Genomic DNA, 24673 nt, shown 5'->3' on the forward strand with positions numbered 1-24673 from the left:
GGGCTCAGTATGTTGGTGCTTCTCCCCCCCATGTTCTCCCAAATATAAGTGCAGGATAGGGAATAAAGTGGGAGGAGCCCACACTGTACAGTACCTGCCTATAGAGACTGGATTGTACAGTTGGACTGGGCTTTCCTATCACTCAGCGCCTGTGGGGCCCAACGTCAGTGAGCAACCAATGGAATCAATGGCTTTGGCTATTTCACCCCAATACATTAATTACAGGGGTATAAAATCAAACATTCAGCCACACCAGCTCCTCAGATGAACATTTGCAGGAGAATGGGTTGGACCGAAGGGACCGGTGCCAAAGTCATAGGGTATTTCCTTTCCAACAAACCAGTTTGTAAGGTGTCTGCCCTGCTGGACCTGGGTTGGGTTGCACATAAACATATTTCTCCTTGGTTGTAACATTCCCAGCAATAATGTTCCAATACCTAGTGAGAATCTTCATAGACAAGTAGGGGCAGTTATAGCAGCAAGGGGAGGGGCAAACCAACTGACCCCTGTGGGATGGAACCCCGACTGTGAGCCTGACCCCAAACATCACTGCCCAACCTCACTAATGCCCTTGTGGCTGAATGGGAGCAACTCCCAGCAACACTGTTCCACCATCTAGTGGGAACCTTCCCAGAAGGGCAGGGGCAGTTATAGCAGCAAGGGGAGGGGCAACCCAACTGCCCCCTGTGGGATGGAACCCCGACTGTGAGTCTGATCCCCAACATCACTGCCCAACCTCACTAATGCTCTTGTGGCTGAATGGGAGCAACTCCCAGCAACACTGTTCCACCATCTAGTGGGAACCTTCCCAGAGAGTAGGGGCAGTTATAGCAGCAAGGGGAGGGGCAACCCAACTGCCCCCTGTGGGATGGAACCCCGACTGTGAGTCTGACCCCCAACATCACTGCCCAACCTCACTAATGCCCTTGTGGCTGAATAGGAGCAACTCCCAGCAACACTGTTCCACCATCTAGTGGGAACCTTCCCAGAGAGTAGGGGCAGTTATAGCAGCAAGGGGAGGGGCAACCCAACTGACCCCTGTGGGATGGAACCCCGACTGTGAGCCTGACCCCCCAACATCACTAATGCTTTTGCATCACCAGCCCCTCCCGCCCCCACACACACCTAATACTTACTTTGCTGCAATTGGGGAAGAGACGGCAGTGGGGGAGGGATTAGGGGAGGGAGGGGTTGGGTCTGGGTTGGCAGGACCTACAAGGCTTATTTCCGCTGTCCCACTGGCCCAGTCTCATCTTTCTTGAAAAACCTGTTTATGTACGTTCTGTATCTGTTATAGACTCCCACATAATCATGTATGGAACGTGAGCCACTAGGGACTTATTGTGCCAAATATACAAATAGCCAAACAGTCCCCCCCACAGGGTGAGGCATGCTGGGAGCTGTAGCCCAGCAACATCAGGGCTGTATTCTTAAAGCAATATTGCACAATTTCCCAGCTCTCTAGGGCCCGCATTGGCAGCATTGAAATGCAAAAGAATCCTCCAATGAGAATCCCAGCTGATGTGAGTAAATCCAGCTCTCCCTCCTGTTGCTGGCGGCATAGTGCCCGTTAGGGGCATTTTATGCACAAAATGGTATTGTTTCCCCCAACCAGAGTGTGGGCTCTATTAATCTGCCCTTCCACTGGGGTAAACACTGTTCCACTGATAGGTGCCTTTTAAAGGGGTTGTTCACCTTTGAGTTAACTTTTAGTATAATATAGAGAGTAATATTCTGAGAAAATTTGCAATTGGTCTTCATTTTTTCATTACTTTTGTTTTTTTAGTTATTTATATTTTTGTTCAGTAGCTCTCCAGTTTGGAGTTTCAGCAGCTATGTGGTTGCTAGGGTCCAAATTAACTTAGTAACCAGGGAATAGGTTGAATGAGAGACTGGTATATGAATAGGGGAGGGGCTGAATAGAAAGCTAAGTAATAAAAAGTAACAGTAACAATAAAACTGGAGCCTCACAGAGCAATAGGGTTTGGTTGCCGGGGTCAGTGACCCCCATTTGAAAGCTGCAAAGAGGCAGAAGAAGAAGGGAAATAGTTAAAAAATGATAAAAAAAACAAATAAAGACCAATTGACACATAACAGCCCTGACTTCTCTATGTTGGGATATTGCAGGTCTCTGGGAGGCTGACTGATAGGGGTCGGTCTCAGTTATGTGAAATGTGAGTTATTTTTCCCCCCAAGCCAAAACTGCCGGCAAAGTGCCATTAGACCAGGGATCCCCAACCTTTTTAACCTGTGAGCCACACTCTAATGTGAAATTAATTGGGGAGCAACACAAGCAGGAAAAATGTTCATGAGGAGCCAAATAAGGCCTGTGATTGGCTATTTGGTAGCCCCTATGTGGACAGGAGGATATGATTAGCAGTACAACTAGTTTTTATTCAACCAAAACTTGCCCCCAAGTCAGGAAATCAAAAATAATTCCCTGGTTTGGGGGCACTAAGAGCAACATCCAAGGGGTTGGGGAGCAACATGTTACCCCCGAGTCACTGGTTGGGGGTCACTGCTTTAGACTAAGTCAGAGGGACAGTCAGGGTGAGTTACAGTCACACAGGAGCCACATTAGCACTAAAGCTGAAATAGTGTTAGGGGGACAGAAGGTTCCAACTACAAGGCAAGAAGGACCCAGTGGCACAGATGGAGGGGCCGCACCCCACAGGGAGAGGGACTGGTAGGGTAACAATTGCCCCAGTAACAGTAAAGCCCCTATGCAGCACCTCCCTGTAATGCTGAGCCAAAGCAAGCAGTGTAGGGAGTTCAAGTTAAACTATTTCTATCTGCCCACCACCCAGACTGGTAACTAGTAACTGAAATGGCTCAGGAACAACAAACACTAAACAGGATTATGACTGATTCTAACAGCAAAACAGCCCTCTGCACAGAAACCTGTAGGTCAGGCAGGGAGGTCATGTGATCAGGGGCTATAAATGGCTTCTCCTGAGAGAGGATTGGCTGATACACACGGGGATGAATTTAACTATTTGTTTGCTGAAAAACAGATCCCAGGTTCCTAACAGATATAGAGTAACCGGGGCTGACAGAACCCTCACCAACCCGTACCCTGTGCCACGGAGCTGCCGGATCCACCGACTCTCGGGTCTGAATTCTCATTGCTTTCACTTTCCTGAGAGATCAGTTTAACTGGAGATTATTCTTTAACCTTTTCCTCCCCCGTTACCCCAGTTCTTATTGCTCCTCACTGTCACTGGGCTCAGTATGTTGGTTCTTTCCCCCCCCCCCAATGTTCTCCCAAATATAAGTGCAGGATAGGGAATAATGTGGGAGGAGCCCACACTGTACAGTACCTGCCTATAGAGACTGGATTGTACAGTTGGACTGGGCTTTCCTATGTCTGTGGGGCCAAATGTCAGTGAGCACCCAATGGAATCAATGGCTTTTACTATTTCACCCCAATACATTAATCACAGGGGCATAAAATCAGACATTCAGCCACACCAGCTCCTTAGATGACCATTTGCAGTAGAATGGGTTGTAACATCACTGCCCAACCTCACTAATGCTCTTGTGGCTGAATGGGAGCAACTCCCAGCAACACTGTTCCACCATCTAGTGGGAACCCATCACCAACCCCCCCACACACACCTAATACTTACTTTGCTGCAATTGGGGAAGAGACGGCAGTGGGGGAGCGATTAGGGAAGGGAGGCAGGGATTGGGTCTGGGTCGGCAGGACCCACAAGGCCTATTTCCGGTGTCCCCCACTGGCCCAGTCTCAGCTGCATACGTCTGGCTCCAAACACCTCAACTACTAGGACATATCAGTGGGTTTAGTGTGAGTGATCAACAGAAAGTTTTATTTTCTCTTTTATTTTCCTTGTCCCCCCCAGGGTCATGGGAAATAGCAGTTTGTAACATTATAAACATCTCTCGCTGGATCTACTTTCTCTCATCTTTCTAGAAAAACCTGTTTATGTACATTCTGTATCTGTTATACACACCCACATAATCATGTATGGAACGTGAGCCACTCGGGACTTATTGTGCCAAATATACAAGTAGCCAAACAGTCCCCCCCACAGGCCCAGCATAAAGCACTTGCCAGATTGCCAGTCTGGGCCTTGGGCCTGGCATTACTAATTGTCATATTAAACTGTGTTACTAAATGTATCTGCTGTATCTTGTGCTGTCCCTCAGCCTTATATACTTTGTGATTCTGTAGCCTTGGGCTGATGGTTTCTTGATTAAGAGGTTATTAAACCCTGTGCCCATTAGCATGAAGAGTGCAACTGAGCTCTATACTATATAAAAACAGTGAGTTGCAAGACCTGCATTTCAGCTCTTAAAGTTGTAAGGTGCCACCTAATGTGAGGTTCTTACTTGGGATGGAAGGTGGTCCCTCAGCTTCTCACTTCTAAGCTTCTTACCAGTCTCATGGTCAAACCAGCTGTGAGTGCCCAATACCTGAGATAGACCATGTTGCCCATCTCCCCCAGCCTAGACCTGTGGAACATTGCCCTGTGTATGTGATCCCACCTGGGACATTATATACACACTGACAGCAAGGTGCTTGTTATTTATAAATAAAATCTTTATTCTCGGGGGGCAAAACAGGGACAGTACTGATAGAATGTGCTACACGTGTCCATCCCCTGGTGCTTCTCAACCAACTTATTATGGACTTGCTGGTAGTGTTCTTTTCCCTTCATGGTGTAGGCTATGTCTCCATACTGAGTTGTACCTTCCAGATCCATGAGTCTTTATACCATGAGCACTTGAAACCCTTTAAGGGTCCCTAATGTAATGTGACTTGAAGGGAATATCCATCTGCAATCAGATCTCTGGTCAAGTTTCTCCTGAATCCAATGGTTGATTTGTATTTCACCACCAGGACTTCCTTATATTCCCACCACATGTATTTCATGTCCATTGCCCTTTCTTTCTCTGTAGTCTGTTGGTCCACTTGTCCTCCCTGGGACACAACTCTGTACTGAACTGTCTATAAGCCTTGAAGGCCTTGAATCTCTATTCTTGTTCCTCCATTACAGGGGAATTAGGGATACGTTTCTCCCTTGGTCCAGTCTCAGATTCCTCCTGGTCCTGTAGAACTTCTGAGCTCTGTTCCTCTGGAAACACAAAGCAAATGGAGAGAAATCAATATATATATATATATATAATTTCCTTCTCCTTAACGGCTATAATTGTGTCCTGGGGTTATTCAGGGAGCACATGTAATAAGGAAAACACTTTACATTCAGAAAGGAAAACAAATACCACAAGTTCTGCTGTCTTGTGATTGGATAGAAAATGTGCTTTGGACCTAAAACTTGCCACATCCCTTACACCAATTGTAGTGCCCCCCCACCCCAGATGTGGCAGCAAAATGTTCTGAATGCATATCCTTATCGGTGGAATTAGGGGACTCTCAAATTCTGTTCCGGTGCCCTGGGTAGTGTTTTTTCACAGTCCCTGCCCTGAAGCACAATAGGATGTGGGTACCCAATATCTCTGCCAGCACACCTATCAGTTGATCAGCTGGGATTCTCATTGGAGGATTACTCTGCATATTAATTGGCCCTTGAGGGCGGGGCTCTCACACACAGGCACATAATGAGCAAACTGGGGCACTAAGTACCATTTGCATGTTAGTGCCACAACATGGCCGCCCACACTGGGAGCCCCTCCTGTTGCTGGGGGCATAGTGCCCGTTAGGGGCATTTTTTGCACAAAATGGTATTGTTTCCCCCAACCAGAGTGTGGGCTCTATTAATCTGCACTTCCACTGGGGTAAATGATTTTCCACCAATAGGTGCCCTTTAAGCTGAAACGTTTTATTGGCAAATGTATAAATAAAACCCAATAACTACTAATGCCCAGATCATTCACCTGGTTCCTGCTCTCCGTTGTCTGCCATGTTTTCTTCTATGGGAGGACATTGCTGAGTTTCCCTGTCAGTCTGTGACCCAACAAGTCCTGTTTGTTCTGAATCTTCTCCTCCTTCTTCAGTCTCAGGGGCCCCTGATTTTGAGGCTTCTGTGGGTAACTTGCTCTTGTCGGTTCCTAGAAAGGAAATATTTCTTAATCATTTTTATCATTGGTTTCTCAGTCTACTGAATAATAAGTAACATATACGGACTCATTCAGCTTCAGGGAGGCTGTTATGGCTAGTGATATTACTCAAGCTCTCAATCTCCTTATCTCAATAAGTGGAGTTGGATACCAGCAGTATCTGTGCTAAAGGGAGGTACTCAGGCCTCCAAGTAGAACTTTTGCTGAGACTCCTGTACCTAGCCTGCGCTCTACAGAATTGCCAAAGAGGACACTCGGGAGAACCTTCTGCCATCTTCTTGCTTCTCCTACGTGTCTTCTTCATTGATAATGTAAAGCACATGTGGGGGGGGTCGCCAGGTTAATGTGCAAAAATCTAACTGTCTGGGGTTTGGGGCATGGGATTCATCCTTAACCCCTGAAATTACAATCCAACAGGATCAAATCAAAGTTTTTGGGGATTGTTTTTAATGCTGATATTACGGGTGTCGCTAATTCGGATTCTGTCTCAGCTAAAACTGAAAGGAAGATTTTAATCTTTGTATATCGTAATCTCACTATATGAGATTGAATTATTAAAATGGTTTTATTGCCTTTAATGTTCCCCGTGGGAATGGTTTCCCCCCTTCTTCCTTGTATATCAAAAAACTAACAAGAGTAAGTTTTAAATGTTTATGGGGTTCCAAGATGGAAAAGTTGAAATGTGATTTTATGTACAGGAACAAATTGTGTGGAGGGAAAGATGTTCCTAAACTTCTTTTATTCTTTTATATTAAATACTTTTGCTTCTGTTTTAAACTATTTAATTCCAATGGGATTTTTAGTTGTTTCTTAAGATACGCGGCAGGGATACAAACATTGGTTTCTGCCTCCTCTAAACTCTCCCATCCCCCCCAAACATTATGTGGCGCTTGAGAGAGACATTCGGCTTTTCTCTTTGAAAAATGCTGAATCTGGGGGGCTGGGTAACCAAAAGAACTTTGACCAAAAACTTTGGTTTTAAGACATAAGGAAGTGATTTTACCAGTTTCTAACTTCTCTCAATAAAGGTCTAAGAAAGTGAGGAGAAATGTTTTGGGGAAATGTTTAGCCAATGTGCATAAGGACCCCCCCGGGCAATTGCTCACCAGTGCCCCCTGCCAGAGAATTCCAACACAGACAGGCTGGGGCAAGAGGGAAGTGTCCCAGGCAAAATTATTGTATTGATGAATCTGTTTTACACGTATTCTGGATTTTATTGATGTAAATGAATGAATCAAAATTGCTTTTAGTGAAATGTATGTATACTTTATAAGAGAAAATGGAAATGATGAAGCTGTTCTGTTATGGAAGCTGTCATTTTGGAACAATATCTTGTCTTAGTTTTGAAACTAATTGATGGCCTGATTGCTATCCTCTTTGTATGAAGTTCTTTATTGATATTTTATGGTGTTCTTTTATCTTGTGTCAATAAATTATTGTTGAAACCTTAATGTATATAAAACCCAATAACTACTAATGCCCAGATCATTCACCTGGTTCCTGCTCTCCGTTGTCTGCCATGTTTTCTTCTATGGGAGGACATTGCTGAGTTTCCTTGTCAGTCTGTGACCCAACAAGTCCTGTTTGTTCTGAATCTTCTCCTCCTTCTTCAGTCTCAGGGGCCCCTGATTTTGAGGCTTCTGTGGGTAACTTGCTCTTGTCGGTTCCTAGAAAGGAAATATTTCTTAATCATTTTTATCATTGGTTTCTCAGTCTACTGAATAATAAGTAACATATACGGACTCATTCAGCTTCAGGGAGGCTGTTATGGCTAGTGATATTACTCAAGCTCTCAATCTCCTTATCTCAATAAGTGGAGTTGGATACCAGCAGTATCTGTGCTAAAGGGAGGTACTCAGGCCTCCAAGTAGAACTTTTGCTGAGACTTCTGTACCTAGCCTGCACTCTACAGAATTGCCAAAGAGGACACTCAGGAGAACCTTCTGCCATCTTCTTGCTTCTCCTACGTGTCTTCTTCATTGATAATGTAAAGCACATGTGGGGGGGTCGCCAGGTTAATGTGCAAAAATCTAACTGTCTGGGGTTTGGGGCATGGGATTCATCCTTAACCCCTGAAATTACAATCCAACAGGATCAAATCAAAGTTTTTGGGGATTATTTTTAATGCCGATATTACGGGTGTTGCTAATTCGGATTCTGTCTCAGCTAAAACTGAAAGGAAGATTTTAATCTTTGTATATCGTAATCTCACTATATGAGATTGAATTATTAAAATGGTTTTATAGCCTTTAATGTTGCCCGTGGGAATGGTTTCCCCCTTCTTCCTTGTATATCAAAAAACTAACAAGAGTAAGTTTTAAATGTTTATGGGATTCCAAGATGGAAAAGTTGAAATGTGATTTTATGTACAGAAGCAAATTGTGTGGAGGGAAAGATGTTCCTAAACTTCTTTTATTCTTTTATATTAAATACTTTTGCTTCTGTTTTAAACTATTTAATTCCAATGGGATTTTTAGTTGTTTCTTAAGATATGCGGCAGGGATACAAACATTGGTTTCTGCCTCCTCTAAACTCTCCCATCCCCCCCAAACATTATGTGGCGCTTGAGAGAGACATTCGGCTTTTCTCTTTGAGGCTGGGTAACCAAAAGAACTTTGACCAAAAACTTTGGTTTTAAGACATAAGAAAGTGATTTTACCAGTTTCTAACTTCTCTCAATAAAGGTCTAATAAAGTGAGGAGAAATGTTTTGGGGAAATGTTTAGCCAATGTGCATAAGGACCCCCCCGGGCAATTGCTCACCAGTGCCCCCTGCCAGAGAATTCCAACACAGACAGGCTGGGGCAAGAGGGAAGTGTCCCAGGCAAAATTATTGTATTGATGAATCTGTTTTACACTTATTCTGGATTTTATTGATGTAAATGAATGAATCAAAATTGCTTTTAGTGAAATGTATGTATACTTTATAAGAGAAAATGGAAATGATGAAGCTGTTCTGTTATGGAAGCTGTCATTTTGGAACAATATCTTGTCTTAGTTTTGAAACTAATTGATGGCCTGATTGCTATCCTCTTTGTATGAAGTTCTTTATTGATATTTTATGGTGTTCTTTTATCTTGTGTCAATAAATTATTGTTGAAACCTTAATGTATATAAAACCCAATAACTACTAATGCCCAGATCATTCACCTGGTTCCTGCTCTCCGTTGTCTGCCATGTTTTCCTCTATGGGAGGACATTGCTGAGTTTCCTTGTCAGTCTGTGACCCAACAAGTCCTGTTTGTTCTGAATCTTCTCCTCCTTCTTCAGTCTCAGGGGCCCCTGATTTTGAGGCTTCTGTGGGTAACTTGCTCTTGTCGGTTCCTAGAAAGGAAATATTTCTTAACTTGCACATTTTTATCATTGGTTTCTCAGTCTACTGAATAATAAGTAACATTTACATTTTCTCTTAAGGCTGTATAGTATTTTTAATGTCATTTGTACACCACAATCTGTCATTTACTGTATATACTGACTCAGGGAGGCTGTTATGGCTAGTGATATTACTCAAGCTCTCAGTCTCCTTATCTCAATAAGTGGAGTTGGATACTAGCAGTATCTGTGCTAAGGGGAGGTACTCAGGCCTCCAACTAAAACTTTTGCTGAGACTTCTGTACCTAGCCTGCGCTCTACAGAATTGCCAAAGAGGACACACAGAAGAGTGCCATGTTCTTGCTTCTCCTACGTGTCTTCTTCATTGATAAAGCACCTGTGTAGTACAGATATTTTGAGTATTTTGTGTATGTGTTTCTCACCATCAGCATAGAAAGGGGTTCTTTACTGTAAGGGCAGTCAGGTTATGGGGTTCCCTACCAAGAGAGGGGGAATGAGTGATACATTGGGGGTGGGGAGGAAAGGGGATCTCACCATCAGCATAGGAAGGGGTTCCTTACTGTAAGGGCAGTCAGGTTATGGGATTTCCTACCAAGAGAGGGGGAAAGAGGGATTCATTGGGGGTGGGGAGGAAAGGGGATCTCACCATCAGCATAGGAAGGGGTTCCTTACTGTAAGGGCAGTCAGGTTATGGGGTTCCCTACCAAGAGAGGGGGAATGAGTGATTCATTGGGGGTGGGGAGGGAAGGAGATCTCACCATCAGCATAGGAAGGGGTTCTTTACTGTAAGGGCAGTCCGGTTATGGGGTTCCCTACCAAGAGAGGGGGAATGTCGGTTCCTAGAAAGGAAATATTTCTTAATCATTTTTATCATTGGTTTCTCAGTCTACTGAATAATAAGTAACATATACGGACTCATTCAGCTTCAGGGAGGCTGTTATGGCTAGTGATATTACTCAAGCTCTCAATCTCCTTATCTCAATAAGTGGAGTTGGATACCAGCAGTATCTGTGCTAAAGGGAGGTACTCAGGCCTCCAAGTAGAACTTTTGCTGAGACTTCTGTACCTAGCCTGCACTCTACAGAATTGCCAAAGAGGACACTCAGGAGAACCTTCTGCCATCTTCTTGCTTCTCCTACGTGTCTTCTTCATTGATAATGTAAAGCACATGTGGGGGGGGTCGCCAGGTTAATGTGCAAAAATCTAACTGTCTGGGGTTTGGGGCATGGGATTCATCCTTAACCCCTGAAATTACAATCCAACAGGATCAAATCAAAGTTTTTGGGGATTATTTTTAATGCTGATATTACGGGTGTCACTAATTCGGATTCAGTCTCAGCTAAAACTGAAAGGAAGATTTTAATCTTTGTATATCGTAATCTCACTATATGAGATTGAATTATTAAAATGGTTTTATAGCCTTTAATGTTGCCCGTGGGAATGGTTTCCCCCTTCTTCCTTGTATATCAAAAAACTAACAAGAGTAAGTTTTAAATGTTTATGGGGTTCCAAGATGGAAAAGTTGAAATGTGATTTTATGTACAGGAACAAATTGTGTGGAGGGAAAGATGTTCCTAAACTTCTTTTATTCTTTTATATTAAATACTTTTGCTTCTGTTTTAAACTATTTAATTCCAATGGGATTTTTAGTTGTTTCTTAAGATATGCGGCAGGGATACAAACATTGGTTTCTGCCTCCTCTAAACTCTCCCATCCCCCCCAAACATTATGTGGCGCTTGAGAGAGACATTCGGCTTTTCTCTTTGAAAAATGCTGAATCTGGGGGGCTGGGTAACCAAAAGAACTTTGACCAAAAACTTTGGTTTTAAGACATAAGAAAGTGATTTTACCAGTTTCTAACTTCTCTCAATAAAGGTCTAATAAAGTGAGGAGAAATGTTTTGGGGAAATGTTTAGCCAATGTGCATAAGGACCCCCCCCCGGGCAATTGCTCACCAGTGCCCCCTGCCAGAGAATTCCAACACAGACAGGCTGGGGCAAGAGGGAAGTGTCCCAGGCAAAATTATTGTATTGATGAATCTGTTTTACACGTATTCTGGATTTTATTGATGTAAATGAATGAATCAAAATTGCTTTTAGTGAAATGTATGTATACTTTATAAGAGAAAATGGAAATGATGAAGCTGTTCTGTTATGGAAGCTGTCATTTTGGAACAATATCTTGTCTTAGTTTTGAAACTAATTGATGGCCTGATTGCTATCCTCTTTGTATGAAGTTCTTTATTGATATTTTATGGTGTTCTTTTATCTTGTGTCAATAAATTATTGTTGAAACCTTAATGTATATAAAACCCAATAACTACTAATGCCCAGATCATTCACCTGGTTCCTGCTCTCCGTTGTCTGCCATGTTTTCCTCTATGGGAGGACATTGCTGAGTTTCCTTGTCAGTCTGTGACCCAACAAGTCCTGTTTGTTCTGAATCTTCTCCTCCTTCTTCAGTCTCAGGGGCCCCTGATTTTGAGGCTTCTGTGGGTAACTTGCTCTTGTCGGTTCCTAGAAAGGAAATATTTCTTAACTTGCACATTTTTATCATTGGTTTCTCAGTCTACTGAATAATAAGTAACATTTACATTTTCTCTTAAGGCTGTATAGTATTTTTAATGTCATTTGTACACCACAATCTGTCATTTACTGTATATACTGACTCAGGGAGGCTGTTATGGCTAGTGATATTACTCAAGCTCTCAGTCTCCTTATCTCAATAAGTGGAGTTGGATACTAGCAGTATCTGTGCTAAGGGGAGGTACTCAGGCCTCCAACTAAAACTTTTGCTGAGACTTCTGTACCTAGCCTGCGCTCTACAGAATTGCCAAAGAGGACACACAGAAGAGTGCCATGTTCTTGCTTCTCCTACGTGTCTTCTTCATTGATAAAGCACCTGTGTAGTACAGATATTTTGAGTATTTTGTGTATGTGTTTCTCACCATCAGCATAGAAAGGGGTTCTTTACTGTAAGGGCAGTCAGGTTATGGGGTTCCCTACCAAGAGAGGGGGAATGAGTGATACATTGGGGGTGGGGAGGAAAGGGGATCTCACCATCAGCATAGGAAGGGGTTCCTTACTGTAAGGGCAGTCAGGTTATGGGATTTCCTACCAAGAGAGGGGGAAAGAGGGATTCATTGGGGGTGGGGAGGAAAGGGGATCTCACCATCAGCATAGGAAGGGGTTCCTTACTGTAAGGGCAGTCAGGTTATGGGGTTCCCTACCAAGAGAGGGGGAATGAGTGATTCATTGGGGGTGGGGAGGGAAGGAGATCTCACCATCAGCATAGGAAGGGGTTCTTTACTGTAAGGGCAGTCCGGTTATGGGGTTCCCTACCAAGAGAGGGGGAATGAGTGATACATTGGGGGTGGGGAGGAAAGGAGATCTCACCATCAGCATAGGAAGGGGTTCCTTACTGTAAGGGCAGTCAGGTTATGGGATTCCCTACCAAGAGAGGGGGAATGAGGGATTCATTGGGGGTGGGGAGGGAAGGAGATCTCACCATCAGCATAGGAAGGGGTTCTTTACTGTAAGGGCAGTCAGGGGGAATGAGTGATTCATTGATTTTTGAGTGCTAGAGAAAGAAAAAAGGGATTTTTTTCTCTAGGGTTGAAACATGTGTTGGATGCCCTTTTAGTAAAAGCTTTCTCTCTCTCTATTTCTGTCTCTGTCTCTCTCTATTTCTGTCTCTGTCTCTCTGTCTCTTTATTTCTATCTCTGTCTCTCTATTTCTGTCTCTCTCTATTTCTGTCTCTGCCTCTTTGTCTCTCTCTATTTCTTTCTCAGTCTCTCTGTCTCTCTCTACTTCTGTCTCTGTCTCTCTCTCTCTATTTCTATCTCTGTCTCTCTATTTCTGTCTCTCTCTCTCTATTTCTGTCTCTGTCTCTCTCTCTCTATTTCTGTTTCTCTCTATTTCTGTCTCTGTCTCTCTCTCTCTATTTCTGTCTCTGTCTCTCTCTCTCTATTTCTGTCTCTGTCTCTCTCTATTTCTGTCTCTGTCTCTCTCTATTTCTGTCTCTGCCTCTCTATCTCTCTCTCTATTTCTGTCAAATCAAATCAAATGAGCTTTATTGACAGGACCAAATACATTTAGCATTGCCAAAGCAGGTATAGGGTGTAATGGGTGGGGTTAGGGGGTCAGTATATGGGAATGGGGGGGTTTAAGGGGTGGGGTTAGGGGGTCAGTATATGGGGACAGGGGAAAGTCCTGTCTCTCTCAGTCTATGACAGTCAGTTATGTATTGTGCTGCCATTGTTACTGTCGGTGCCTCTTCTCCCAGTAGGATGCAGAGTTTTCTCTCTTCTTCTATAGATGGGAAGTCTGGGATGTGATGGGAGAGTCTCTGGCAGTGGGTGTCTCTAATTGCTGAGTATTTGGGTCTCTGGCAGTGGGTGTCTCTAATTGCTGAGTATTTGGGTCTCTGGCAGTGGGTGTCTCTAATTGCTGAGTATTTGGGTCTCTGGCAGTGGGTGTCTCTCAGGGCTGAGTATTTGGGGCTCTGGCAGTGGGTGTCTCTCAGGGCTGAGTATTTGGGTCTCTGGCAGTGGGTGTCTCTCAGTGCCGAGTATTTGGGTCTCTGGCAGTGGGTGTATCTCAGGGCTGAGTATTTGGGTCTCTGGCAGTGGGTGTATCTCAGGGCTGAGTATTTGGGTGTCTGGCAGTGGGTGTCTCTAATTGCTGAGTATTTGGGTGTCTGGCAGTGGGTGTCTCTCAGTGCTGAGTATTTGGGTCTCTGGCAGTGGGTATCTCTCAGTGCTGAGTATTTGGGTCTCTGGCAGTGGGTGTCTCTCAGGGCTGAGTATTTGGGTCTCTGGCAGTGGGTGTCTCTCAGTGCTGAGTATTTGGGTGTCTGGCAGTGGGTGTCTCTCAGGGCTGAGTATTTGGGTCTCTGGCAGTGGGTGTCTCTCAGTGCTGAGTATTTGGGTCTCTGGCAGTGGGTGTCTCTCAGTGCTGAGTATTTGGGTCTCTGGCAGTGGGTATCTCTCAGTGCTGAGTATTTGGGTCTCTGGCAGTGGGTGTCTCTCAGGGCTGAGTATTTGGGTCTCTGGCAGTGGGGTGTCTCTCAGTGCTGAGTATTTGGGTGTCTGGCAGTGGGTGTCTCTCAGGGCTGAGTATTTGGGTCTCTGGCAGTGGGTGTCTCTCAGTGCTGAGTATTTGGGTTTCTGGCAGTGGGTGTCTCTCAGGGCTGAGTATTTGGGTCTCTGGCAGTGGGTGTCTCTCAGTGCTGAGTATTTGGGTCTCTGGCAGTGGGTGTCTCTCAGTGCTGAGTATTTGGGTCTCTGGCAGTGGGTGTCTCTCAGTGCTGAGTATTTGGGTGTCTGGCAGTGGGTGTCTCTCAGGGCTGAGTATTTGGGTGTCTGGCAGTGGGTGTCTCTCAGGGCTGAGTATTTGGGTGTCTGGCAGTGGGTGTCTCTCAGTGCTGAGTATTTGGGTCTCTGGCAGTGGGTGTCTCTCAGTGCTGAGTATTTGGGTCTCTGGCAGTGGGTGTCTCTCAGGGCTGAGTATTTGGGTCTCTGGCAGTGGGTGTCCCTCAGTGCTGAGTATTTGGGTTTCTGGCAGTGGGTGTCTCTCAGGGCTGAGTATTTGGGTCTCTGGCAGTGGGTGTCTCTCAGTGCTGAGTATTTGGGTCTCTGGCAGTGGGTGTCTCTCAGTGCTGAGTATTTGGGTGTCTGGCAGTGGGTGTCTCTCAGTGCTGAGTATTTGGGTTTCTGGCAGTGGGTGTCTCTCAGGGCTGAGTATTTGGGTCTCTGGCAGTGGGTGTCTCTCAGTGCTGAGTATTTGGGTGTCTGGCAGTGGGTGTCTCTCAGTGCTGAGTATTTGGGTCTCTGGCAGTGGGTGTCTCTCAGGGCTGAGTATTTGGGTCTCTGGCAGTGGGTGTCTCTCAGGGCTGAGTATTTGGGTCTCTGGCAGTGGGTGTCTCTCAGGGCTGAGTATTTGGGTCTCTGGCAGTGGGTGTCTCTCAGGGCTGAGTATTTGGCTCTCTGGCAGTGGGTTGTCTCTCAGTGCTGAGTATTTGGGTCTCTGGCAGTGGGTGTCTCTCAGGGCTGAGTATTTGGGTCTCTGGCAGTGGGTGTCTCTCAAGGCTGAGTATTTGGGTCTCTGGCAGTGGGTGTCTCTCAGTGCTGAGTATTTGGGTCTCTGGCAGTGGGTGTCTCTCAGTGCTGAGTATTTGGGTCTCTGGCAGTGGGTGTATCTCAGTGCTGAGTATTTGGATGTCTGGCAGTGGGTGTCTCTCAGGGCTGAGTATTTGGGGCAGTGTAGCAGGAAGTGGGTCTCATCTCTCTATTTCTGTCTCTGCCCCTCTGTCTCTCTCTCCATATATATATATACATACATACATTCAGTGTGTGTCCCAGGGAACCCCCAGCCATCCCCATACAATGTACATTCCCCACTCACCAGCTAAGGGCAGGTCCCGGCACTCAGGCATCGCTAGAGATTCATGTTCCCAGATCACTCGCACTCCGAGCTCCAATTCCCTCTCAGAAAATACTTTTTCACTTCTAGCAGAAAAGGTTCCGTCATTGTTTCTGGTTATTTTTTTGTTCATTTCTTTGTTGGGTGATTTGACATTTTTGCCAGCACTTAACCATCTAATTTCAACAAAGCCGGGATAAAATCTCTCTAGAGTGCAGATCATTCTGATTCCTGATTCCGCTGGGGATTGTTCAATCTTTACTTTGGGTTTTGCTGGGAAGGAAAAGGAAAAACAACCCAAACAATTATTGGAAATGTTTTGTGTAAAGGAAAACTAATAGAATTTTTTGGAAGTTTGGAACATCTGTGCTCTGATGAATCTAAGTTTCTTCTCCCTCTAGTCACTGCCAACTCACTATTAATCATGCATGCAAACTAACCAATCCCAGCCCTGTCTGCCTTCTCCCTCTAGTCACTGCCTATTCACTATTAATCATGCATACACACTAACCAATCCCAGCCCTGCCTGCCTTCTCCCTCTAGTCACTGCCTATTCACTATTAATCATGCATACACACTAACCAATCCCAGCCCTGTCTGCCTTCTCCCTCTAGTCTCTGCCTATTCACTATTAATCATGCATACACACTAACCAATCCCAGCCCTGCCTGCCTTCTCCCTCTAGTCTCTGCCTATTCACTATTAATCATGCATACACACTAACCAATCCCAGCTCTGCCTTCTCCCTCTAGTCTCTGCCTATTCACTATTAATCATGCATACACACTAACCGATCCCAGCCCTGCCTGCCTTCTCCCTCTAGACTCCGCCTATTCACTATTAATCATGCATACACACTAACCAATCCCAGCCCTGCCTGCCTTCTCCCTCTAGTCTCTGCCTATTCACAATTAATCATGCATACACACTAACCAATCCCAGCCCTGCCTTCTCCCTCTAGTCTCTGCCTATTCACTATTAATCATGCATACACACTAACCAATCCCAGCCCTGCCTTCTCCCTCTAGTCTCTGCCTATTCACTATTAATCATGCATACACACTAACCAATCCCAGCCCTGCCTGCCTTCTCCCTCTAGTCTCTGCCTATTCACTATTAATCATGCATACACACTAACCAATCCCAGCCCTGCCTGCCTTCTCCCTCTAGTCTCCGCCTATTCACTATTAATCATGCATACACACTAACCAATCCCAGTCTTGTCTGCCTTCCCCCTCTAGTCTCCGCCTATTCACTATTAATCATGCATACACACTAACCAATCCCAGCCCTGCCTTCTCCCTCTAGTCTCTGCCTATTCACTATTAATCATGCATACACACTAACCAATCCCAGTCCTGTCTGCCTTCTCCCTCTAGTCTCTGCCTACTCACTATTAATCATGCATACACACTAACCAATCCCAGCCCTGCCTGCCTTCTCCCTCTAGTCACTGCCTATTCACTATTAATCATGCATACACACTAACCAATCCCAGCCCTGCCTGCCTTCTCCCTCTAGTCACTGCCTATTCACTATTAATCATGCATACACACTAACCAATCCCAGTCCTGCCTGCCTTCTCCCTCTAGTCACTGCCTATTCACTATTAATCATGCATACACACTAACCAATCCCAGCCCTGCCTTCTCCCTCCAGTCTCCGCCTAATCACTATTAATCATGCATACACACTAACCAATCCCAGCCCTGTCTGTCTTCTCCCTCTAGTCTCCGCCTATTCACTATTAATCATGCATACACACTAACCAATCCCAGCCCTGCCTGCCTTCTCCCTCTAGTCACTGCCTATTCACTATTAATCATGCATACACACTAACCAATCACAGCCCTGCCTGCCTTCTCCCTCTAGTCTCTGCCTATTCACTATAAATCATGCATACACACTAACCAATCCCAGCCCTGTCTGCCTTCTCCCTCTAGTCACTGCCTATTCACTATTATTCATGCATACACACTAACCAATCCCAGCCCAGCCTGCCTTCCCCCTCTAGTCTCCGCCTATTCACTATTAATCATGCATACACACTAACCAATCCCAGCCCTGCCTGCCTTCTCCCTCTAGTCTCTGCCTATTCACTATTAATCATGCATACACACTAACCAATCCCAGTCCTGTCTGCCTTCTCCCTCTAGTCTCTGCCTACTCACTATTAATCATGCATACACACTAACCAATCCCAGCCCTGCCTGCCTTCTCCCTCTAGTCACTGCCTATTCACTATTAATCATGCATACACACTAACCAATCACAGCCCTGCCTGCCTTCTCCCTCTAGTCACTGCCTATTCACTATTAATCATGCATACACACTAACCAATCCCAGTCCTGTCTGCCTTCTCCCTCTAGTCTCTGCCTACTCACTATTAATCATGCATACACACTAACCAATCCCAGCCCTGCCTGCCTTCCCCCTCTAGTCTCTGCCTATTCACTATTAATCATGCATACACACTAACCAATCCCAGCCCTGTCTGCCTTCTCCCTCTAGTCTCCGCCTATTCACTATTAATCATGCATACACACTAACCAATCCCAGCCCAGCCTGCCTTCCCCCTCTAGTCTCCGCCTATTCACTATTAATCATGCATACACACTAACCAATCCCAGCCCTGCCTGCCTTCTCCCTCTAGTCACTGCCTATTCACTATTAATCATGCATTCACACTAACCAATCCCAGCCCTGCCTGCCTTCTCCCTCTAGTCTCTGCCTATTCACTATTAATCATGCATACACACTAACCAATCCCAGTCCTGTCTGCCTTCTCCCTCTAGTCTCTGCCTACTCACTATTAATCATGCATACACACTAACCAATCCCAGCCCTGCCTGCCTTCTCCCTCTAGTCACTGCCTATTCACTATTAATCATGCATACACACTAACCAATCACAGCCCTGTCTGCCTTCCCCCTCTAGTCACTGCCTATTCACTATTAATCATGCATACACACTAACCAATCCCAGTCCTGTCTGCCTTCTCCCTCTAGTCTCTGCCTACTCACTATTAATCATGCATACACACTAACCAATCACAGCCCTGCCTGCCTTCTCCCTCTAGTCACTGCCTATTCACTATTAATCATGCATACACACTAACCAATCCCAGTCCTGCCTACCTTCTCCCTCTAGTCTCCGCCTACTCACTATAAATCATGCATACACACTAACCAATCCCAGCCCTGCCTTCTCTCTCCAGTCTCCGCCTATTCACTATTAATCATGCATACACACTAACCAATCCCAGCCCTGTCTGCCTTCTCCCTCTAGTCTCTGCCTATTCACTATTAATCATGCATACACACTAACCAATCCCAGCCCTGTCTGCCTTCTCCCTCTAGTCACTGCCTATTCACTATTAATCATGCATACACACTAACCAATCCCAGCCCTGTCTGCCTTCTCCCTCTAGTCACTGCCTATTCACTATTATTCATGCATACACACTAACCAATCCCAGCCCTGTCTGCCTTCTCCCTCTAGTCTCTGCCTATTCACTATTAATCATGCATACACACTAACCAATCCCAGCCCTGTCTGCCTTCTCCCTCTAGTCTCCGCCTATTCACTATTAATCATGCATACACACTAACCAATCCCAGCCCTGCCTGCCTTCCCCCTCTAGTCTCCGCCTATTCACTATTAATCATGCATACACACTAACCAATCCCAGCCCTGCCTGCCTTCCCCCTCTAGTCTCTGCCTATTCACTATTAATCATGCATACACACTAACCAATCCCAGTCCTGCCTGCCTTCTCCCTCTAGTCACTGCCTATTCACTATTAATCATGCATACACACTAACCAATCCCAGTCCTGCCTGCCTTCTCCCTCTAGTCACTGCCTATTCACTATTAATCATGCATACACACTAACCAATCCCAGTCCTGCCTGCCTTCTCCCTCTAGTCACTGCCTATTCACTATTAATCATGCATACACACTAACCAATCCCAGCCCTGCCTGCCTTCTCCCTCTAGTCTCCGCCTACTCACTATTAATCATGCATACACACTAACCAATCCCAGCCCTGCCTGCCTTCTCCCTCTAGTCACTGCCTATTCACTATTAATCATGCATACACACTAACCAATCCCAGTCCTGCCTGCCTTCTCCCTCTAGTCACTGCCTATTCACTATTAATCATGCATACACACTAACCAATCCCAGTCCTGCCTGCCTTCTCCCTCTAGTCACTGCCTATTCACTATTAATCATGCATACACACTAATCAATCCCAGCCCTGTCTGCCTTCTCCCTCTAGTCACTGTCTATTCACTATTAATCATGCATACACACTAACCAATCCCAGCCCTGTCTGCCTTCCCCCTCTAGTCACTGTCTATTCACTATTAATCATGCATACACACTAACCAATCCCAGCCCTGTCTGCCTTCTCCCTCTAGTCACTGCCTATTCACTATTAATCATGCATTCACACTAACCAATCCCAGCCCTGCCTGCCTTCTCCCTCTAGTCACTGCCTATTCACTATTAATCATGCATACACACTAACCAATCCCAGTCCTGTCTGCCTTCTCCCTCTAGTCTCTGCCTACTCACTATTAATCATGCATACACACTAACCAATCCCAGCCCTGCCTGCCTTCTCCCTCTAGTCACTGCCTATTCACTATTAATCATGCATACACACTAACCAATCCCAGCCCTGTCTGCCTTCCCCCTCTAGTCACTGCCTATTCACTATTAATCATGCATACACACTAACCAATCCCAGTCCTGTCTGCCTTCTCCCTCTAGTCTCTGCCTACTCACTATTAATCATGCATACACACTAACCAATCACAGCCCTGCCTGCCTTCTCCCTCTAGTCACTGCCTATTCACTATTAATCATGCATACACACTAACCAATCCCAGTCCTGCCTACCTTCTCCCTCTAGTCTCCGCCTACTCACTATAAATCATGCATACACACTAACCAATCCCAGCCCTGCCTTCTCTCTCCAGTCTCCGCCTATTCACTATTAATCATGCATACACACTAACCAATCCCAGCCCTGTCTGTCTTCTCCCTCTAGTCACTGCCTATTCACTATTAATCATGCATACACACTAACCAATCCCAGCCCTGTCTGCCTTCTCCCTCTAGTCACTGCCTATTCACTATTATTCATGCATACACACTAACCAATCCCAGCCCTGTCTGCCTTCTCCCTCTAGTCTCTGCCTATTCACTATTAATCATGCATACACACTAACCAATCCCAGCCCTGTCTGCCTTCTCCCTCTAGTCTCCGCCTATTCACTATTAATCATGCATACACACTAACCAATCCCAGCCCTGCCTGCCTTCCCCCTCTAGTCTCCGCCTATTCACTATTAATCATGCATACACACTAACCAATCCCAGCCCTGCCTGCCTTCCCCCTCTAGTCTCTGCCTATTCACTATTAATCATGCATACACACTAATCAATCCCAGCCGTGCCTGCCTTCTCCTTCTAGTCACTGCCTATTCACTATTAATCATGCATACACACTAACCAATCCCAGCCCTGCCTGCCTTCTCCCTCTAGTCACTGCCTATTCACTATTAATCATGCATACACACTAACCAATCCTATTCCTTCCTGCCTTCCCCCTCTAGTCACTGCCTATTCACTATTAATCATGCATACACACTAACCAATCCCAGCCCTGCCTGCCTTCTCCCTCTAGTCACTGCCTATTCACTATTAATCATGCATACACACTAACCAATCCCAGCCCTGTCTGCCTTCCCCCTCTAGTCACTGCCTATTCACTATTAATCATGCATACACACTAACCAATCCCAGTCCTGTCTGCCTTCTCCCTCTAGTCTCTGCCTACTCACTATTAATCATGCATACACACTAACCAATCACAGCCCTGCCTGCCTTCTCCCTCTAGTCACTGCCTATTCACTATTAATCATGCATACACACTAACCAATCCCAGTCCTGCCTACCTTCTCCCTCTAGTCTCCGCCTACTCACTATAAATCATGCATACACACTAACCAATCCCAGCCCTGCCTTCTCTCTCCAGTCTCCGCCTATTCACTATTAATCATGCATACACACTAACCAATCCCAGCCCTGTCTGTCTTCTCCCTCTAGTCACTGCCTATTCACTATTAATCATGCATACACACTAACCAATCCCAGCCCTGTCTGCCTTCTCCCTCTAGTCACTGCCTATTCACTATTATTCATGCATACACACTAACCAATCCCAGCCCTGTCTGCCTTCTCCCTCTAGTCTCTGCCTATTCACTATTAATCATGCATACACACTAACCAATCCCAGCCCTGTCTGCCTTCTCCCTCTAGTCTCCGCCTATTCACTATTAATCATGCATACACACTAACCAATCCCAGCCCTGCCTGCCTTCCCCCTCTAGTCTCCGCCTATTCACTATTAATCATGCATACACACTAACCAATCCCAGCCCTGCCTGCCTTCCCCCTCTAGTCTCTGCCTATTCACTATTAATCATGCATACACACTAATCAATCCCAGCCGTGCCTGCCTTCTCCTTCTAGTCACTGCCTATTCACTATTAATCATGCATACACACTAACCAATCCCAGCCCTGCCTGCCTTCTCCCTCTAGTCACTGCCTATTCACTATTAATCATGCATACACACTAACCAATCCCAGTCCTGCCTGCCTTCTCCCTCTAGTCACTGCCTATTCACTATTAATCATGCATACACACTAACCAATCCCAGTCCTGCCTGCCTTCTCCCTCTAGTCACTGCCTATTCACTATTAATCATGCATACACACTAACCAATCCCAGTCCTGCCTGCCTTCTCCCTCTAGTCACTGCCTATTCACTATTAATCATGCATACACACTAACCAATCCCAGCCCTGCCTGCCTTCTCCCTCTAGTCTCCGCCTACTCACTATTAATCATGCATACACACTAACCAATCCCAGCCCTGCCTGCCTTCTCCCTCTAGTCACTGCCTATTCACTATTAATCATGCATACACACTAACCAATCCCAGTCCTGCCTGCCTTCTCCCTCTAGTCACTGCCTATTCACTATTAATCATGCATACACACTAACCAATCCCAGTCCTGCCTGCCTTCTCCCTCTAGTCACTGCCTATTCACTATTAATCATGCATACACACTAATCAATCCCAGCCCTGTCTGCCTTCCCCCTCTAGTCTCCGCCTATTCACTATTAATCATGCATACACACTAACCAATCCCAGCCCTGTCTGCCTTTTCCCTCTAGTCTCTGCCTATTCACTATTAATCATGCATACACACTAACCAATCATTGAAGACGTTTCACTACTCATCCAGTCAGCTTCTTCTGCTCAACTGACTGGTATGGGAAGTCCTCAGCATATATACTCTTCCACTAATCCAATCACAATGGCACTGTGTAACTCTTCCACTCATCCAATCATAATGGCACTGTGTAACTCTTCCACTCATCCAATCCCAATGGCACTGTGTAACTCTTCCACTCATCCAATCCCAATGGCACTGTGTAACTCTTCCACTCATCCAATCCCAATGGCACTGTGTAACTATTCCACTCATCCAATCACAATGGCACTGTGTAACTCTTCCACTCATCCAATCACAATGGCACTGTGTAACTCTTCCACTCATCCAATCACAATGGCACTGTGTAACTCTTCCACTCATCCAATCACAATGGCACTTTGTAACTCTTCCACTCATCCAATCACAATGGCACTGTGTAACTCTTCCACTCATCCAATCACAATGGCACTTTGTAACTCTTCCACTCATCCAATCCCAATGGCACTTTGTAACTCTTCCATTAATCCAATCACAATGGCACTGTGTAACTCTTCCATTAATCCAATCACAATGGCACTGTGTAACTCTTCCACTCATCCAATCACAATGGCACTATGTAACTCTTCCACTAATCCAATCACAATGGCACTGTGTAACTCTTCCACTCATCCAATCACAATGGCACTATGTAACTCTTCCACTAATCCAATCACAATGGCACTGTGTAACTCTTCCACTCATCCAATCACAGTGGCACTATGTAACTCTTCCACTAATCCAATCCCAATGGCACTGTGTAACTCTTCCACTAATCCAATCCCAATGGCACTTTGTAACTCTTCCACTCATCCAATCACATGGCACTTTGTACCTCTTCCACTCATCCAATCACAATGGCACTTTGTAACTCTTCCACTAATCCAATCACAATGGCACTTTGTAACTCTTCCACTAATCCAATCACAGTGGCACTTTGTAACTCTTCCACTAATCCAATCACAATGGCACTGTGTAACTCTTCCACTAATCCAATCACAATGGCACTGTGTAACTCTTCCACTCATCCAATCACAGTGGCACTATGTAACTCTTCCACTCATCCAATCACAATGGCACTGTGTAACTCTTCCACTCATCCAATCACAATGGCACTTTGTAACTCTTCCACTAATCCAATCACAATGGCACTTTGTAACTCTTCCACTCATCCAATCACAGTGGCACTTTGTAACTCTTCCACTAATCCAATTACAGTGGCACTTTGTAACTCTTCCACTCATCCAATCACAATGGCACTGTGTAACTCTTCCACTCATCCAATCACAATTGCACTGTGTAACTCTTCCACCAATCCAATCACATGGCACTGTGTAACTCTTCCACTCATCCAAAAACAATAGCACTGTGTAACTCTTCCACTAATCCAATCCCAATGGCACTTTGTAACTCTTCCACTAATCCAATCCCAATGGCACTTTGTAACTCTTCCACTAATGCAATCACAGTGGCACTTTGTAACTCTTCCACTAATCCAATCCCAATGGCACTTTGTAACTCTTCCACTAATCCAATCCCAATG

The 24673-nt window shown here is 45.3% G+C and overlaps 1 protein-coding gene across 4 annotated transcripts in view; it reads right to left on the reverse strand.

Moving 5' to 3' along the window:
* Positions 1-4548: 4548 nt before the first annotated feature.
* LOC100145470 overlaps positions 4549-24673 on the reverse strand; it is a 67194-nt gene continuing 47069 nt past the window's right edge. For 2 of the 4 annotated variants that reach the window (XM_031892792.1, XM_031892794.1), the window contains 6 exons: positions 15780-16070; positions 11717-11890; positions 9192-9365; positions 7536-7709; positions 5860-6033; positions 4549-5099 (listed from right to left, as the gene is read on the reverse strand). In XM_031892792.1, coding sequence (XP_031748652.1) covers positions 4999-5099; positions 5860-6033; positions 7536-7709; positions 9192-9365; positions 11717-11890; positions 15780-16070 — 1088 coding nt within the window. In that variant the 3' untranslated portion in view covers positions 4549-4998. The remainder of the gene's footprint in view (positions 5100-5859; positions 6034-7535; positions 7710-9191; positions 9366-11716; positions 11891-15779; positions 16071-24673) is intronic. The other 2 variants (XM_031892793.1, XM_031892795.1) reach the window with 1 other exon arrangement.

This window comes from Xenopus tropicalis, chromosome 9, assembly GCF_000004195.4.
Source record: "Xenopus tropicalis strain Nigerian chromosome 9, UCB_Xtro_10.0, whole genome shotgun sequence".
In the NCBI taxonomy this organism is placed as follows: Eukaryota; Metazoa; Chordata; class Amphibia; order Anura; family Pipidae; genus Xenopus; species Xenopus tropicalis.